General features: G+C 41.4%; 1 protein-coding gene across 1 annotated transcript in view; it reads right to left on the bottom strand.

Moving 5' to 3' along the window:
* The window catches only part of LOC311109165 (dihydropyrimidine dehydrogenase [NADP(+)]-like), a 92786-nt gene continuing 74157 nt past the window's right edge, over window positions 1-18629 (bottom strand). The window contains exons 5-10 of the mRNA XM_084151992.1: window positions 17202-17363; window positions 12188-12384; window positions 10955-11036; window positions 10059-10146; window positions 600-707; window positions 1-127 (exon numbers count right to left, since the gene is read on the bottom strand). Of these exons, the coding sequence (XP_084008118.1) occupies window positions 78-127; window positions 600-707; window positions 10059-10146; window positions 10955-11036; window positions 12188-12384; window positions 17202-17363 (687 nt within the window). The 3' untranslated portion in view covers window positions 1-77. The remainder of the gene's footprint in view (window positions 128-599; window positions 708-10058; window positions 10147-10954; window positions 11037-12187; window positions 12385-17201; window positions 17364-18629) is intronic.

An 18629-nucleotide genomic window follows, 5' to 3' on the forward strand; every position in this document is an offset into this window, starting at 1 on the left:
TGTGAGGAGGCTGGTGGCTGGTCTCAGACGATCTCGCAGGTGAAGAAGCCGGATGTGGAGGTCCTGGGCTGGCGTGGTTACACATGGTGTGCGGTTGTGAGGTCGGTTGGAAGTACTGCCAAATTCTCTAAAACGACATTATGGTAGAGAAATAAACATTAAATTATCTGGCAACAGTTCTGGTGGACATTCCTGCAGTCAGCATGCCAATTGCACGCTCCCTCAAAACTTGAGACATCTGTGGCACTGTGTTGTGACAAAACTGCACATTTTAGAGTGGCCTTTTATTGTCCCCAGCACAAGGTGCATCTGTGTAATGTTCATGCTGTTTAATCAGCTTCTTGATATGCCAGACCTGTCAGGTGGATGGTTTATCTTGGTAAAGGAGAAATGCTCACTAACAGGGATGTAAACAAATGTTTGAGAAATAAGCTTTTTGTGTGTATGGAACGTTTATGGGATCTTTTATTTTAGCTTATGAAACATGGGACCAACACTTTACATGTTGTGTTTATATTTTTCAGTATAAATAAAATCGTAAAAAAAGAAACTATTTAGTTGCTGCTGTCACCGCTCGTTCTATTGGCTGCATTGTTTACCTGTTTTGCTGGCTTTGGCAACCAACGGTAGGAAATCCTTGGAGGTGTAAAAGCCTTGGTTGATCGTCAGCCCCTCAAATATCTTATGTCTGTTAGCCTGTGGAAGACCTGGTGACAAAACGACACAGAAGTAAAGCAACAGAGGTGAGAATAGTTTTATAGCAACAAATTAACAAATGGCACAGACAGAATTACGTCAATTCCTGAAAGTTTTATGTGATCACATATGATATTATGTGAAGTTAATGTGATAACATGACAACATGTAAAAGCAACATGTGAAAACATGATCTCATGTGAAATAAATGTGACAACATGGGGATGCAAAATGTATACGTTTTTCACATGTGAAAATGCAATTCCACATGTGAGAGTTAGATTTGCACATATGAAAAATGTTCACATGTGAAAATGCTCATTCGAACGTTTTTCACATGTAACTAGAAATTTCACATGTGAATCTGCAATTTACATGTGAGGTGAAAATACGTTATTCTCCTCACATGAAAAGTTGGTGTTAACATGTGAACTCTAAATGTAATACATGGTTTCGCATGTGTCTCTTTCTTTTTACATGTGAAAATTACCGCTCAACATGTGAAAACAGCAACAAAAAAATTGTAAGGGAATGAAATTACAGTGGGGAAAAAAAGTATTTAGTCAGCCACCAATTGTGCAAGTTCTCCCACTTAAAAAGATGAGAGAGGCCTGTAATTTTCATCATAGGTACACGTCAACTATGACAGACAAAATGAGGGAAAAAAATCCAGAAAATCACATTGTAGGATTTGTAATGAATTTATTTGCAAATTATGGTGGAAAATAAGTATTTGGGCAATAACAAAAGTTTCTCAATACTTTGTTATATACCCTTTGTTGGCAATGACACAGGTCAAACGTTTTCTGTTGCTGGTATTTTGGCCCATTCCTCCATGCAGATATCCTCTAGAGCAGTGATGTTTTGGGGCTGTCGCTGGGCAACACGGACTTTCAACTCCCTCCAAAGATTTTCTATGGGGTTGAGATCTGGAGACTGGCTAAGCCACTAAAGGACCTTGAAATGCTTTTTACGAAGCCACTCCTTCGTTGCCCGGGCGGTGTGTTTGGGATCATTGTCATGCTGAAAGACCCAGCCACGTTTCATCTTCAATGCCCTTGCTGATGGAAGGAGGTTTTCACTCAAAATCTCACGATACATGGCCCCATTCATTCTTTCCTTTACACGGATCAGTCGTCCTGGTCCCTTTGCAGAAAAACAGCCCCAATGCATGATGTTTCCACCCCCATGCTTCACAGTAGGTATGGTGTTCTTTGGATGCAACTCAGCATTCTTTGTCCTCCAAACACGACGAGTTGAGTTTTTATCAAAAAGTTCTATTTTGGTTTCATCTGACCATATGACATTCTCCCAATCCTCTTCTGGATCATCCAAATGCACTCTAGCAAACTTCAGACGAGCCTGGACATGTACTGGCTTAAGCAGGGGGACACATCTTGCACTGCAGGATTTGAGTCCCTGGCGGCGTAGTGTGTTACTGATGGTAGGCTTTGTTACTTTGGTGCCAGCTCTCTGCAGGTCATTCACTAGGTCCCCCCGTGTGGTTCTGGGATTTTTGCTCACCGTTCTTGTGATCATTTTGACCCCACGGGGTGAGATCTTGCGTGGAGCCCCAGATCGAGGGAGATTATCAGTGGTCTTGTATGTCTTCCATTTCCTAATAATTGCTCCCACAGTTGATTCCTTCAAACCAAGCTGGTTACCTATTGCAGATTCAGTCTTCCCAGCCTGGTGCAGGTCTACAATTTTGTTTCTGGTGTCCTTTGACAGCTCTTTGGTCTTGGCCATAGTGGAGTTTGGAGTGTGACTGTTTGAGGTTGTGGACAGGTGTCTTTTATACTGATAACAAGTTCAAACAGGTGCCATTAATACAGGTAACGAGTGGAGGACAGAGGAGCCTCTTAAAGAAGAAGTTAGAGGTCTGTGAGAGCCAGAAATCTTGCTTGTTTGTAGTTGACCAAATACTTATTTTCCACCATAATTTGCAAATAAATTCATTAAAAATCCTACAATGTGATTTTCTGGAAAAAAAATTCTCAATTTGTCTGTCATAGTTGACGTGTACCTATGATGAAAATTACAGGCCTCTCTCATCTTTTTAAGTGGGAGAACATGCACAATTGGTGGCTGACTAAATACTTTTTTCCCCCCACTGTATATGGGGGTTTTAAAGTAAGTGGTACGCTGTTCAGATAAAATAGTGTAAAACAAATCTTTAATCAATGACAATATGATTACATTTGACATGATCACTTAGTACTGACTTTTCAATATGGCCCCAACTGGGCTTTGAACTCAACTGCTCATATTTCTGCTGTGCTGCAAAGTCTGTAACATGACTTTACATATTCATTACCTATAATACATCTCTGCACTTAACTAAAATAGCAGATGGCACTATTTTGCTATCAGTTAATCTGACTATTCTGTCATCATTGATTTCATTTACTTATTTCCGCAATTTGAGGGGTTTTCTGTATAGTTGTCGAATGTTGGTAAGGCATATTATTCTGTTTTAATGTTACTCCTGAATCACTATGATAAATATAATAGTTTTCTTGAGTGTTTTTTTAACAAAACTGAGATTGACTTTACTTAAGTCCAAAGCGTATGAGTACAGGTGAAATCAGTCATTAACACAGAGATGGTGGCATTGCTGGAAGATCGGAATGCCTTAAACCAAGAGGTTGCGAGTTCATATCCCAAGTGAGGACATGTTGAATGATAATTACTGTATAAATGAACATACACAATGTATTCTAACGACTCATTTTTGTTTGCAGGGCATCACCTGTGAAATCTCGTGAAAAATATTAGCATGAACAAGGTTATGTGATCACGTGAAAATCCACATGTGAAACTTCATGTGAAATATCATCAGATGTGAAGTGTTCCCAAAATACACAGTTTCACATGATTTTCATATGTGGAATTTCACATGTGCAAAACATGGAAATTTCACGTGAAAATGTGATTTTCCACATGTGAAGTCATGTGTTTTTTCCATAAGGGAAACTAGGTAAGATTTAAAAGTAAAGGTTTCTGTGTACCCTTCCTTTTCTTCCTCCTCCTCATCCATCTTCCCAACTATCCTTTTCTCTCACTCCTCCTGTCTACAATCCTATGGAAGACAGGGCTCTCTACTGTCATGTCAATCCAGTAAAAACCTACACTGGACAGAAACGGTACTGTATTGGTTCCATTGTGTTCAGTACTGAGTTCTAAACCTTGACCTACAACTATCACAGTGATTTATTTTACAGGGACAATGCTTTAATCTTAGAAATACCTGACAAAGCCTCTATTTTACCACAAGCAATCACGTCACATTGATATGAACAAGGCTCAGATCTAACACAATAGCAGAAACTGAGGCTGCGTTTAAACATATATTTTCCCACTAATTGGTCTTTTGACTAATCAGATCAGCTCTTTTGCCCAAAATTGGGCAAAATAACAGAATTGGGCTGCTTGTGTAAATGCAGCCACCGAGAACAATTGGAAAGTGACACACTGAAATAATATAGCAATAACCTTTTTGAAGCAATATTGTAACATTAACTATATCAGTATGTTGGTGTATTTTTATATATACCCACTTGTTAAAATGCATGGCTCCTAATGGGGTAATTACAGTATATCACGGCTGAGGGCTCATTAAATATGGATATGAACTGCTGAGTAATGGTGACTGGGAGGGTAAATTGTGACACATAGCAGAGTAGTTTTCTAACAGTGTTTAAAAATGCAGGGTTACAGTATATGAAACAATGGGCACATTTCACTAAGAAACACAAGTGAGTAGTGTCCCTCATTTCTAGGAGAAGGCTTTTATGTTAAAACATTTGTGGCAGCCAATTCTGCAGCAGTAGTATAAGTAGTTAATCTACAGAAATAAAACACATATTTGGTTTAACAGTATATGCGCCAAACAAACAATATAGCATTTGTTTTCAATACGAACAGAAGAAAATACTATAGCACCATTATTGAAACCTTTCGGACTATATGCAGCTAAACAACAACAACAACAGCAATGTGTTTTCAAAGTGAAGTTACAGGACATTACCTTTAAACCTATTCATCTGGGTTCAAATTGACCCTCTCCAAACACCTCGCTACAGTGTTACTCTACCTGACTATAGAGTAAGTATTCAGACCACTTTACTGCCTTATTCTAAAATTGATTTTTTTATTTCTTTTTTTCCTCATCAATCTACAAATAATACCCAATAATGACAAAGCAAAAACAGGTTTGTAGAAATTTTAGCAAATGTATAAAAACAAAAACAAAATGAAATATCAAATTTACATAAGTATTCAGACCCTTTACTCAGTACTTTGTTGAAGCACCTTTGGCAGCGATTACAGCCTCAAGTCTTCTTGGGTATGACGCTACAAGCTTGGCACACCTGTATTTGGGGAGTTTCTCCCATTCTTCTCTGCAGATCCTCTCAAGCTCTGTCAGGTTGGATGGGGAGCAGTCGCTGCACAGCTATTTTCAGGTCTCTCCAGAGATGTTCGATCGGGTTCAAGTCCGGGCTCTGGCTGGGCCACTCAAGGACATTCAGAGACTTGTCCCGAAGCCACTCCTGCGTTGACTTGGCTGTGTGCTTAGGTTCGTTGCCCTGTTGGAAGGGGAACCTTCGCCCTGTCTGAGGTCCTGAGCACTCTGGAGCAGGTTTTCATCAAGGATGTCTCTGTACTTTGCTCTGTTAATCTTTCCCTCGATTCTGACTAGTCTTCCAGTCCATGCCGCTGAAAAACATCCCCACAGCATTATGCTGCCACCACCATGCTTCACCGTAGGGATGGTGCCAGGTTTCCTCCAGACGTGACACTTGGCATTCAGGCCAAAGAGTTCAATCTTGTTTCTCATGGTCTGAGAGTCGTTTAAGTGCCTTTTGGCAAACTCCAAGCAGGCTGTCATGTGCCTTTTACTGAGGAGTGGCTTCCGTCTGGCCACTCTACCATAAAGGCCTGATTGGTTGAGTGCTGCAGAGATGGTTGTCCTTCTGGAAGGTTCTCCCATCTCCACAGAGGAACTCTGGACCTCTGTCAGAGTGACCATCGGGTTCTTGGTCACCTCCCTGACCAAGGCCCTTCTCCCCGGATTGCTCAGTTTGGCCGGGCGGCCAGCTCTAGGAAGAGTCTTGGTGGTTCCAAACTTCTTCTATTTAAGAATGATGGAGGCCACTGTGTTCTTAGGGACCATCAATGCTGCAGAAATGTTTTGGTACCCTTCCCAGGATCTGTGCCTCGACACAATCTTGTCTCGGAGCTCTACGGACAATTCCTTCGACCTTATGGCTTTGTTTTTACTCTGACATGCACTGTCAACTGTGGGACCTTATATAGACAGGTGTGTGCCTTTCCAAATCATGTCCAATCAATGGAATTTACCACAGGTGGACTCCAATCAAGTTGTAGAAACATCTCAAGGATGATCAATGGAAACAGGATGCACCTGAGCTCAATTTCGAGTCTCATAGCAAGGGGTCGGAATACGTATGTAAATACGTATTTTTTTTGCAAAATTTTCAGAAACAACTGTTTTCCTTTGTCATTATGGGGTTTTGTGCATAGATTGATGAGGATTTTTATTAATTTAATCAATTTAAGAAATAAGGCTGTAACATAACAAAATGTGGAAAAAGTCAAGGGATCTGAATACTTTCCGAATGCATCATTAGTATTCAATACCAAATCAAAGCTCGTGAACAGAAAACCCTTGCAGTAGACGATCATGACAAAGTGGATTGTAAGTAATGCGGCTCCATTTGCCACGTATTTCATCTAATTTCCCTTCTCCTCTGTCGGTCTCTCTCTTTCTCCCTCTCCCTCGGCAGGCCGTCCGTGTACAGTGGAATGAACCCTACCCCTTTTTTTATATTAAGAATATAATATGATATATAATACATCCTCTGTTGCAGATGTTTTCATTCGCCGCCGGGCCCTCCTCTCATTAATCAAACCTTATCAGTTGCCATCAGACTAGAGAAAGAGAAAGAGAGGGACGGAGAGAGAGAGAGCGAGAGGGACAGAGAGAGAGAGACAGGGAGTGAGAGGGAGATGGAGAGAGAGAGAGAGCGAGAGAGAGAGAGAGCGAGAGAGAAAAAGAGCGAGAGGCAGAGAGAGAGAGGCAGAGAGAGAGAGAGGCAGAGAGAGCGAGAGAGAGAGGCAGATGTAGAGAAGGAAAAATACAGAAAAGGAAGGGACAAGGGGTAGAAGGAGGAGGGGAGCACACATTCACTCCCTGACCTCGTTCACCCTTATGATGAACAAGCACCAAGGACAGATTGTTAAATAATGCAGCGGCACACTAAGTACATTAAGATTTAACATAAATCAAGACCTCTGAAGCCATAACTGCCCTCTGTACTGGGATCCATTAACCTTGTCACTGGGAGAAAGGGACACGTCCAGAGAGAGGAAATGGACGCTTCCGCCACACCTTATGGAAGCCACTGGCACTCACATAGATAGGCCTTATGCTGGACTCCAAGTGAGCCATAATAATTCAAACGCAGTAAAGGGTACCATTTCAAAAGATAAATTGGTAGTGCTACACATTGGTTGTGGAAGAGATGAGTTTCTATATAAATATATACATTAAATCAATTGTTATTAATTACGATGAAATGTATGTCAAGTTTTCCTTCTGATGTGAATTGATTGACACAACCTGATGTTGACTTCCTGATCGAAAATCAGCCCTGATCTGCATCATCCTGTCTACTATCCAACAACATCAGCTATTGATTTTCCAATGTTTTAAAATCACAAGCCGTCTTTAAAAATGATCAGAACCCTTTTTAACCATTCAAAACCACTTCTATCACGTTCCCTGCTTGTTATTTTCTTTACATCAACTTATTTCTTCCACCCCTCTTTTCAAGATGTGCCAATCCAATCAATGGACGGTCCGTTCATCTGTCCTTCCAGCCTTTCAGTAATATGCAGAACAGCTGCTGTCTTTAAAAACACCAAAGAAGGGATGGAATTTTAGTAAACCAGAGAAATCAAAGGAGAACCAAGACAATTGAGCCTCACCACCACAGATCACATTGTAGAGCGGAGGATAAAGGGTTAATCCACTGTTTAAACCAAATGAACCTTTGAGCTAGCTTCCTAAGCCTATAGCTCAGAAACAATGCCCTTATCTCTCTCCCTCAACCTGCCTTCCGTTCAGCATACTGCCAGGGAGAAATTAGCATGTCAATCATGTTGGAGGATGACATTTAAAAAGCCTGTAAAGGACTAGTATGAAAGGCTGTAAAGGACTAGTATGAAATCACAGAAATTAATTGCAAACACACTTCCAATTCATTTTTCATAGGGAATTGAAATTCCTTTACATCCCTTTGTGAGGAAAATGAGAAAAAAAATCCCAAAATGGTTTTAAATAAACGACTCTCCGTAATTAGGGAGTCCGCTATCAAATGACTAGGAGCGTTTTGAAACAATGAATTATAGGAGTCTTCTTTGTTCTGTCTTAGTTCAGTAAAAACAAACAAACAGACAGACAGCTTCAAGGAACGTTGGATTTCCCCAGATCCATACAGCTACAATACAGCTACATTTATTTGCCTGTATAGATTTATTTTTAACAATATTATTACTCCCTTAATACGTTTCTTTCATTTTGGCATATATTTGTTTCTGCAGAAGACGAAGTCTTCAGTTGAGGCAAATCATCACTATGTAATGGAGTGCTTCTTTGATTCTAATGAGAAATGGGAGCATTTGAATGAAGCTGACAGGTTCATAGAGGTATAAATGTTAACTCTCTCTGTCTCTCTCAAACACTGCTTCAACTGATGTACAGCCACAGAAGAAAGTAATCCTGCACCGATTGTTTCAACATTCCATAAACTAATGGACCAGCTAGACTCTGAAAGATGCAAATAGACAAGCAAATGAGACTGAAATAGCAAAAAGAGACCAGACCGTGTATTTTGAAAGGTTCAATTGATTCTACAGGTCATGGGTCACGATGGATTTAATTTGCAGATATCTGAGTGGATGAAAAAGGGAGAGCACAGACTATAATGAGCCCTCGGACCCTGACGAGGGAGTGTGTGTGTGCGTGTGTGTGCATGCATTTATGTGTGCGTGTTGGGGCGTGCGTGCGGGCGTGAGTGTGTCTGTGTGCGTTTGAGGATTGACATCAGGTTAGCCTTCCGTGCCAGTGGTAAGGTGTATCGCTAAAGAGTATTCCGGGTCAGCGAATCAGAGCTCTGGGATAACTCAGCAGGGGGTACTCTGGGTAGAGATATTTGACAGGGGCACGTGGCATGCTCGGTGGCGCCCCAGCGGGCCTCACAACAGGCTCTGTTAATTTAGCATGCTGGGACACAGTATCGCACACAGAAATAACAAATTACAAGTGAATGAGGCCGATGCTGCGAGGCGGGTCAAAGCAGGACCTCTGAGAGAGCAGCCAGCTCACAGAGGATGCATCCCAAATGGCACCCTATTCCTTATATAGTGCACTACTTATGACCAGATCCCTATGGGCCACTGAGTGTCACATCATTACAGAAATGGTACCAAATGCTCTCACCATGGTTGACTTCATTAGAGCACACGGTACCACAAAACGTTTTGCGACAGAAAACAGAAATAAGCTATTCTTATTGGACAAGTTCATGTAATCACTCCATGAATACAACCCACATCATCTTTACATTTGCTCAAACATATTGGTATGAGAGTACATACAGTGCATTAGGAAAGTATTCAGACCCCTTGATTTTTTCCACATTTTGTTACGTTACAGCCCTATTCTGAATTGATTAAATTGTTTGTGACACTTGGCATTCAAGCCAAAGAGTTCAATCTTGGTTTCATCAAACCAGATAATCTTGTTTCTCTTGGTCTGAGAGTCTTTAGGTGCCTTTTGGCAAACTCCAAGCGGGCTGTCATGTGCCTTTTACTGAGGAGTGGCTTACGTCAGGCCACTCTACCATAAAGGCCTGATTAGTGGAGTGCTGCAGAGATGGTTGTCCTTCTGGAAGGTTCTCCCATCTCCACAGAGGAACTCTGGAACTCTGTCAGAGTGACCATCGGGTTCTTGGGTCACCTTCCTGACCAAGGCCCTTCTCCCCCGATTGCTCAGTTTGACCGGGCGGCCAGCTCTAGGAAGAGTCTTGGTGGTTCCAAACTTCTTCCATTTAAGAATGATGGAGGCCACTGTGTTCAAACATTTCGAAAAACCTGTTTTCGCTTTGTCGTTATGGGATATTGATGAGGATTTTTATTTATTTCATCCATTTTAGAATAAGGCTGTAATATAACAAAATGTGGAAAAGGTCAAGGGGTCTTTATACTTTCAGTATGCACTGTATATACAGAGAAAGGGTGGAAAAGACAAGAAAAGGAATAAATGAATAACCAACCAATGCCGATAAAGACAGCTTTGTACCCTTCATCTCTCAGAGAGAGCAGAGTCATCCCGTCCTGGCCCAGGGCTTTCTCGCACACCACCTGAAACAATACAACACAACACAACTCATTAGTTATAATGGGAGCACCAGCTCTAAGAACATTTAAACATATAATCTATTGTATAATTATAATACATTTTATATGTAAAACACTTTATCAAAAACCCAAAGTTCTAACATTTGGCTTAACATTCCAGTTGGATGAGAATCTCTGTTAATGAGGTGTACCAATAATCAAAATGAGCTAACTTAGGCCGCTATTCACTCTTTACTTCAAATTCTTCACTTCCACTATTGATCTTTTCACAGAACAGAACAGAACAGAGCAGAAGGAACCACATAGACATGCAAATGCCTCACCTCTAACTACTCCCCTCCACTCACTCCACTCCCTCCATTCTTTTCAGCAACCAAATCTGTTTCCTGGTCTAAAATGAATCATGAGCAGGTGCGGTCTGGTCTGGTCTGGTCTGCAGTGGCTGGCTGGCTGGCTAGCTGGCCGTGGCAAGGACTATCGATTGCCCTTTCTCACCATTGTGGCATTCAGACAACAGACAGACAGACAAGCTAGAGCATCGCCCCAAGTTGCAGCCGGTGCCGGAGACACAAGGTCTCTGCAGCCTGGAGCCTGCCCGCCTGCCTGCCTGATGCAGCTTTTAATTGTTCTTTATTAATGCGCCTGACATTTGGGCTGCTGATCTTCTCCCAGACCTGTCGCCTGCGCTAGACTCTGATGTAAACGAGGAAGGGGACAGGGGAATGGAGAGAGAGAGATGGAGGGAGAAATGGAGAGAGGGGACAGGGGGGAGATAGAGAGAGAGTGGGAGGGGAGGTGGGGGACTCATTACCTTGACGCCCAAATCCGTCATCAGCTCCACCTCGAAGTGCACTACCTCATATGGCAGCCTGAACTGAGGGATCTCCGCAGAGCTGCGAGAGAGAGAGAGAGAGAGGAAAAATTAATGTGACTGGGGGAAGGAGAAGGGGGAGGAGGAGCAGGAGGAAAAGGAGGAGGATGATGAGGATGAAGAAGAGGGAGGACAGAGAAAGGACTCTCAGAGGAATATGAAAAGTTAGGCGTGAGCAGGAAAAAATAGACAGAAAATGGATTCTCTATACTGTTGCAACACCGATTCTTTTTTCTTATTCCATTTGATGATTTGGGTTTGTATTCACTTTTTCTACTTTCTCTACCTCAAAATTATCCTGCTTCTATGTCCAACCTCAAATTCTTAATTATATTCCCTGTGGTCCCTCAAGGTACGTGAAACCCACTGTGGACATTTACAGGACTCCTAGCAGAAATCAAAGAACGTCTGCTAAATTACTAAAATGTAAAATGTACTGAAGGCCTTGGTAGGTAATTGGTAACCCAGTCCAAACTCAGGCATTTGAAAGATGAATATTCACAATTACCAAGCCTCTCATTAGCAGCTGTGACCTTATACAATGTTCTTTATATTGATCCAGCAGACCCATGATCAACAATGCCCTTTAGTGGTAAATGCCCCACACAAAAGGACATGGATTTAGATGAATTACAGATGCATATCCGCAAGCGTTGACAAGGAGCCACAGATCTGGCTATAAGTTACACCATTGACTAATTGCTGCCCAGGAAGCGAATTAATACAGATGTAGGATCTTAATTTGATCACTCTTTTGTTGCTGAGAAAGATGGGCTTTGTCATTTACATAAATTCACTGAAAATCCACACTAGCACACGATATATTAACAGTATTGCACTGTTCATTTAGCCTACTTTTGGCAAAACTTTGTGGACTAAACGCTCAAATCCTGTTGCTGCAGGAATATTTTGCTGTGACAATATACACTGAGTATACCAAACATTAACAACACTTTTCTAATATTGAGCTCCTAATTTGTCTTTATGAAGACCAAGTTTGGGGTCAAAGCATTGTCCTAGTCCTATTAAACACTTTGGGAGCATTATTGGATAACATTTTTGTTATGTTACCAGCCATTGAAAAACATTTTTTGGGGGGTAAATAATTAAATTGTCAACTTGAAAAGAGGTCTAGGTGTGACAACAAACACTGGTGGGATTGAGAAGTTTTACCTCAATCCGCCGATCCACTTCTGTTTTTCGAATATGGTGATGTCATCGTAGCCAAGGCGAGCCAGGAAGGAAGCACAGCTAATGCTGGCCGGGCCACAGCCAATCAGAGCGATCTTGGAATGGAAGCTGTTAGGCATCTGGTCTGGAGGAGGGAGAGCTGGGTTCCTCACCTGAGGAATGCCCATCTTACTGAAGATCTGGGGGGATTACAGACAAATTAGGGAGTTTGGTTTACGTACTTGCTTGATCGCTTACTTACTTAGACCATTCAATTCCTTGTGGAATACAGGCCATCATTAACGAACCACAACCAGTTCCAAACCCTTTTGTCCTGTGTCATTCGTTCGATTCAATTTATGCTTGGTTTATCCCCATCCAATACTAGTAATGCCTGCCAATGCCTAGACTGACTGACTGTATGGCGTGTTCATTTGTCCTAGCCTTGCTAAAACCAGGCAAAGTGTTTGATTACACATATAAAACATTTCAAAACTCCAATCAAATTAGAACATGGTCTGCCCAACTAAAAGCTAGCTCTGGGACTACACCACACTGGCTGTTAAATAACTAGCCCTTGAGTAATATACTAGGAAAAATACGGAAGGAAAACAACATTAATCAGATAGCCACTGTCCACTGATGATGTTTAAGAGATATATAGACTACCGCAACACAAACAGTTGAAAGAGAATGCTGTAGCAGCAACATATCCATAATTAGGGGTGAAATGAGAGTGAGGATACTTTGTCTCCTTAATAAGATGATCTAGATCCATACATAAAGGCTTGGATTGTTACTACAATATTATGCCTGAGATATAGGTGATATTCATTTAGTTATTCATGAGTTTCATGAACTGTGAAGCCCAAATTGCTGCATGACAATGCATTTGTAATAGTGCTTAAGAGCAGTTCCGAGGCCTTGTTATTCAAAACACCCATCTCTGTTTTTCTAATTCCTCTCACACTCTAATTGAACACTCTAATTGAACATTGAACACCAAACTACTTGTGACAATTCGCTGTGGCGTTAGACGCTTTGCTTCACATTTTATGTATATGTGTGGGTAGCACTGGGTACAATAAGCACACAGCACACGCATACAGAAGCATCAATCAAAAGCATCATCCAGCTTCGATGGATGAAACATAACTCTCCCCTGCCCAGTGCATATCATCATAACAAACTGGACACATCAATACAGCTTTCACAAGACAACTCCCCTCTGGTCTGTCTGAACTACTGAGAGTTAACAGTAACACTGTCATTTAGCCCATATTATACACCTCAGTTCCAGACTCTAGATAGACACTAATACGCTTATATCCACTATAAGATTAGGAGAAGAATAAAGCCTAAATGAAAGGTGGCTTTGACTTTATCAGTAATGTTGAGAGGGACTTGAGCTAGGAGCATGGAGCGCAAGCTGAATGGAGCTGAGAGGAGCTGATAGAAGCTGAGCAGCGATAGCCCCTTCTCTTTCTCTCCTTCCTGAGCTTATCTAATTATCTGCTAGATAACCGCCCTGACCTTTCACATTTAAGGAGAGGAGAGCTGCCACATGATAGAGATGTATAGTAGTCACAGCAGATGTGGCGGGCGGTGGGCGGTGAGAGAGAGAAGAGAAGGCAGCGGACGGAAGGTTTTTGTAATTGTGCCTTTTATCCTTTAGGAAGTAATGTAACTTCACCGTGAGCGTCTCTTGCTTTCTGAGGTGTGTTACTAGATTCGTCTTGATAGGAAGAAGGCAGGAGGCGGAAGGTGTGCGAGACAGCTAGAAATGAACTGTTTTGTTGTACTGTTGTACTCAATTTCTGTACCAAAGAACAGCATCTAAATGCATGGCATACACAGTACCTGAGAGGATTCTAAATACACCGATTAAAGAACCCAACCCCTGGCAATGCCGCGAGCCAACCTGCCTCTCGTTCTGTGTGTGTCTCATTGTTCTAAAGCAATAGAGGGAAACTAACAGACTAACATGCAAAGATAATCATCCACGTCACTATATATTCTGCTGAAGGTCTATACAGGCATACGATTTGTCATCTTGACTTCCTCTCATACAAAGTGATCTCGTTCTGCCGTTCTTCATTCAGTAGCTCTGTGTTGTCTATGAATGTACTCTACCTTGAACTATGGAATAGTTCAATTTAATTGGGCTGAGCACATCTACAGTACAGTTGGATACAGTTACATAACGGTGACGTAGGTAAAGTGACATGGTCACAGTTATTTTTCTTTCATTTACCTGCAGAACCATTCATTCAATTTGTAAAAGAGTAGGATTTTGTCAATATGCGTACAATAATGATCCTTCAGTCATTTTGTAGAAGTGTAAGATTCCTTCCATCTACAGTATGTAGAATAAGTAAGAACATTTACATCCATTCCTCAGAATGTACTCATCTTGTTGAACCCTCTCCAGAATGAAAGAGTTCGTTAGTATAGAGGAAATGCATCCTTAGCAGAAGGCAGCCCTACAAGACGATGTGTGGGTCAATGGCAGTAATTCAAGCCCACACACTATCTCTGACATTTCACTTTAATTAGCTGTTACCATGGAACTAAATAAAGCTCACCACGACAATGACAGGAACAGATATCCTGATTATCTCTGAGCTACACCATGAACACACACACACACACACACATAATCACCCACCCACACACACACAGACACACACAGATGCAGGCACACACACCCACCCACGCAAACACACAAAACACACACACAGACACTCCCACTCTCACTTTCTCACACGCATACAGATTACAGTACATAGATATGCACTCGCTGAAGAGTGCACACGCGCTACCCACACACGCGCACACGCACGCACACACACACACACCTGATGTTCTAATCATTATTCAACATGAGGAAGAATTAGGGAAAAAAGATAGGAGCACAGATGATCAAACAATTGTAGCTTTATGCAGACTGCTGTCATCAGTGATAACGGGCATGGCACATGAAGAACATCCACACATCTCCTCTCATATCTATTTACCACTAAAAAAATATATGTACAGTATTCTTTTAAAGGACTTCTTGGCACTGTGTATTTCTTCCATTTCCCTTATTTTTTAGTCCTTTTTCTTTAGAGCATACAGTAAAATGAATTTCAGTTGGCATTGACTCCTGTAGCCTATGTGTTTTAGACATGAAATAAAGATTCTCCCATTCCTTATGTCTGCTTAACACTGGCATCTTAACTAAGTCATCTGTGTTGACTTTGACATCTTGCATAATTCTCTGTTCTGTTGTCTTTTCCCTGGTTTTTACCTCTATTTCCTCCCCCCAGCTCTCTTTCCACCAGCCTGTTTCCTAATGGTGAATCTGATGTTTATCGTACCAGAAGGCTAGGCTTGGATGATAAACAAGAGGAGAATTATGACTTTAATGTCAGAGGGCTGTACCGACGCCATAACAACGGGTTGAGAGGCACCATTAATACTGAGCTTGATGCTGCAGCCCACCACTCCCTCACCCGTTATGGGGACTTAGTAGAGACAGGATAATGTAATGTACAGTCAGAGGGAAATACAACACAGAGCAGTACAGCACAGTAGAGTACATTGCTGTATAGACTAGAGTACAGAGTAAAGAGCAGTGTTGTACAGTAGAGTGCAGAGTAAAGAGCAGTGTAGGACAGTAGAGTACAGAGTAAAGAGCAGTGTAGTACAGTAGAGTACAGAGTAAAGATCAGTGTAGTACAGTAGAGTACAGAGTAAAGAGCAGTGTAGTACAGTAGAGTACAGAGTAAAGATCAGTGTAGTACAGTAGAGTGCAGAGTAAAGAGCAGTGTAGTACAGTAGAGTGCAGAGTAAAGAGCAGTGTAGTACAGTAGAGTGCAGAGTAAAGAGCAGTGTAGTACAGTAGAGTACAGAGTAAAGATCAGTGTAGTACAGTAGAGTACAGAGTAAAGATCAGTGTAGTACAGTAGAGTGCAGAGTAAAGAGCAGTGTAGTACAGTAGAGTGCAGAGTAAAGAGCAGTGTAGTACAGTAGAGTACAGAGTAAAGATCAGTGTAGTACAGTAGAGTGCAGAGTAAAGAGCAGTGTAGTACAGTAGAGTGCAGAGTAAAGAGCAGTGTAGTACAGTAGAGTACAGAGTAAAGAGCAGTGTAGTACAGTAGAGTACAGAGTAAAGATCAGTGTAGTACAGTAGAGTGCAGAGTAAAGAGCAGTGTAGTACAGTAGAGTGCAGAGTAGCAGTAGCAATAGGTTAACGTAATGACGTATACAAATACAATATCAGTGGTTAACAGTGCAGTAGTGAGTAAGAAAATATATGGTAACTGCTTGAGCTGTTCTGAAGATCCAGGATAATGTGTATGTTAAAAATCCAAAAATATATGCCTAGGACTGTATAGATGTATAACAAAGTTTGCAACATGTGGTAAGATATTGCTGTTGCTGTATATATTCTATGTACACATTTACAAGTACACATAATGTTATAGCAAAAATGTTAAAACATCAATTATAACCAAATCTTATCTGTAACAATCACATTGTTAAGGCTACTCACTGCTAACTACCAACAGCTGGTTTTGATACGCAGTCAGAAATACACCTTCTCAATGGCTTCGCCCTAACACAGTCCTGCAGCCCAACAGCCTATCCATCCACACATACACCTGATGTGTCTCTACATATACACTCCTTTTAAATGTATCAAAATACCACCACTACTACTGTACAGGTAGCAGCTCGTCAGCTGCTCAAACTGGATGTGTGTGAGGGGGTGTCTTGATCTCAATCTTGTTTCATTCTGGCAAAGAAATTGACCAATTTAAACGATGTGAAAAATTATATCCTTTCACATAAGTGAAAAAAATGTGTTATGTATGCATAATTTCTAACATATAACGCATGCGTATCTCATAATGTGATGCAAATGATTGTCTGGAATATGCCTGTCAGTGTGTATCGAGGTGAATCAAGTAGCTCAAGTGAGTCTGATTAGGACTACAGAACTGGTTCAAGAGGACTACAACACCCATACCTCAGTGGCGAACTGCTGCAGCCCTCCGATGTTGATTGGTCCTTCCTCAGAGGCGTAGAGGTTACAGCCCCCCACACAGAGGTCAGAGGTCGGGCACACCATGCCACAAGTCAGGCCTAGGGGGTTGTCTGACAAGATCAACTTTGTCGCACCATAGTAGTTCTGGAACACACACAGAACACACAGGCACACACACAGACACAGGCTGTTTTCAGGATTTGAAAGTAAATATTCATTTTGTCATATTTATGTGGTAATAACGACTGCTTCAAATAGCATGACCGAATTGTCTGTCACTTCAAACCAATGGTATAGCACCCAAAATGTCAAAACAAGTGGCACATATAGAATATTGAAGGATATTATAGGAATTCTGGACATTTTCAGTAGAATAATTTTGGGGGGGATAATACACACTACTACTGCACTATGTGTACATTCAGAGGGTCTCTGGTTTCTGTATTACAGTTCTACCAAGTATTCATACCACTGACAGACTTTTATGAACTGTTTTGACTGGAACTAAGCATATATCTAAGGTAATTTTGATTTTGTACACGGTCACACCTAGTTATAACCAGTTATAACCATAGGCGAGTACATAAGATGCTCCATCTTTGCAGGTGATCTGTCTATCTGGTCAAAATCACTGATTCAGGTCCGCCTCTACCCCTCTGGTGATATGAATAACTTAATATTCGATCTCCAGAGAAACCCGGATTCAAATAAAGGTCCTATTTATCAAATTACTATAGGCGGAATTAAGTGTTTTGGGCTGGGGTCAAAATGACCCCAAAGGACTTTTAAAAAATGTTGGTCCATATTCATAGAGAAACTAAACAATGACTTAGATTGGTTAGGAACAAGTTGATTGACAAGGTCATGTAAAATTGGAAGAATAAACCACCTTTGGGGTATGATAAAAAATATGCCTCTGGGGTCAAAATGACCCCAGTCGATAGCTTGAGGGTTAACTGAAATGGGTGTATATACAGTACTGTACTGCAAGCATCCAGGATACACATACCTTAACCACAGCAGGTGTATCAACCCTGCTCTCATGTGGTAGCTCTATCAATATCAGAATATAATGCCTTTATACTGATAAGTGAACATCAGTACAGAGATGTGTTGTGCATTCTTTACTGGTTGTGGCATAAATAAGATGTCTCGTTCCCCCAGTGTGAACTTTACGGAACAGGGATGAACGGCGCTGACTGACAACGATCTGGGGATGATTGTCATGTCCTCTGGCTGCCAGATCAGAGAGCTAGTGACAGGACTGGACAGATGAAGATAGACCATGTTGTTGCCACACAGCTACAGTGGGGAGAACAAGTATTTGATACACTGCCGATTTTGCAGGTTTTCCTACTTACAAAGCATGTTGAGGTCTGTAATTTTTATCATAGGTACACTTCAACTGTG

This window comes from Coregonus lavaretus (assembly GCF_964263955.1).
Source record: "Coregonus lavaretus genome assembly, chromosome: 34".
Lineage (NCBI taxonomy): Eukaryota > Metazoa > Chordata > Actinopteri > Salmoniformes > Salmonidae > Coregonus > Coregonus lavaretus.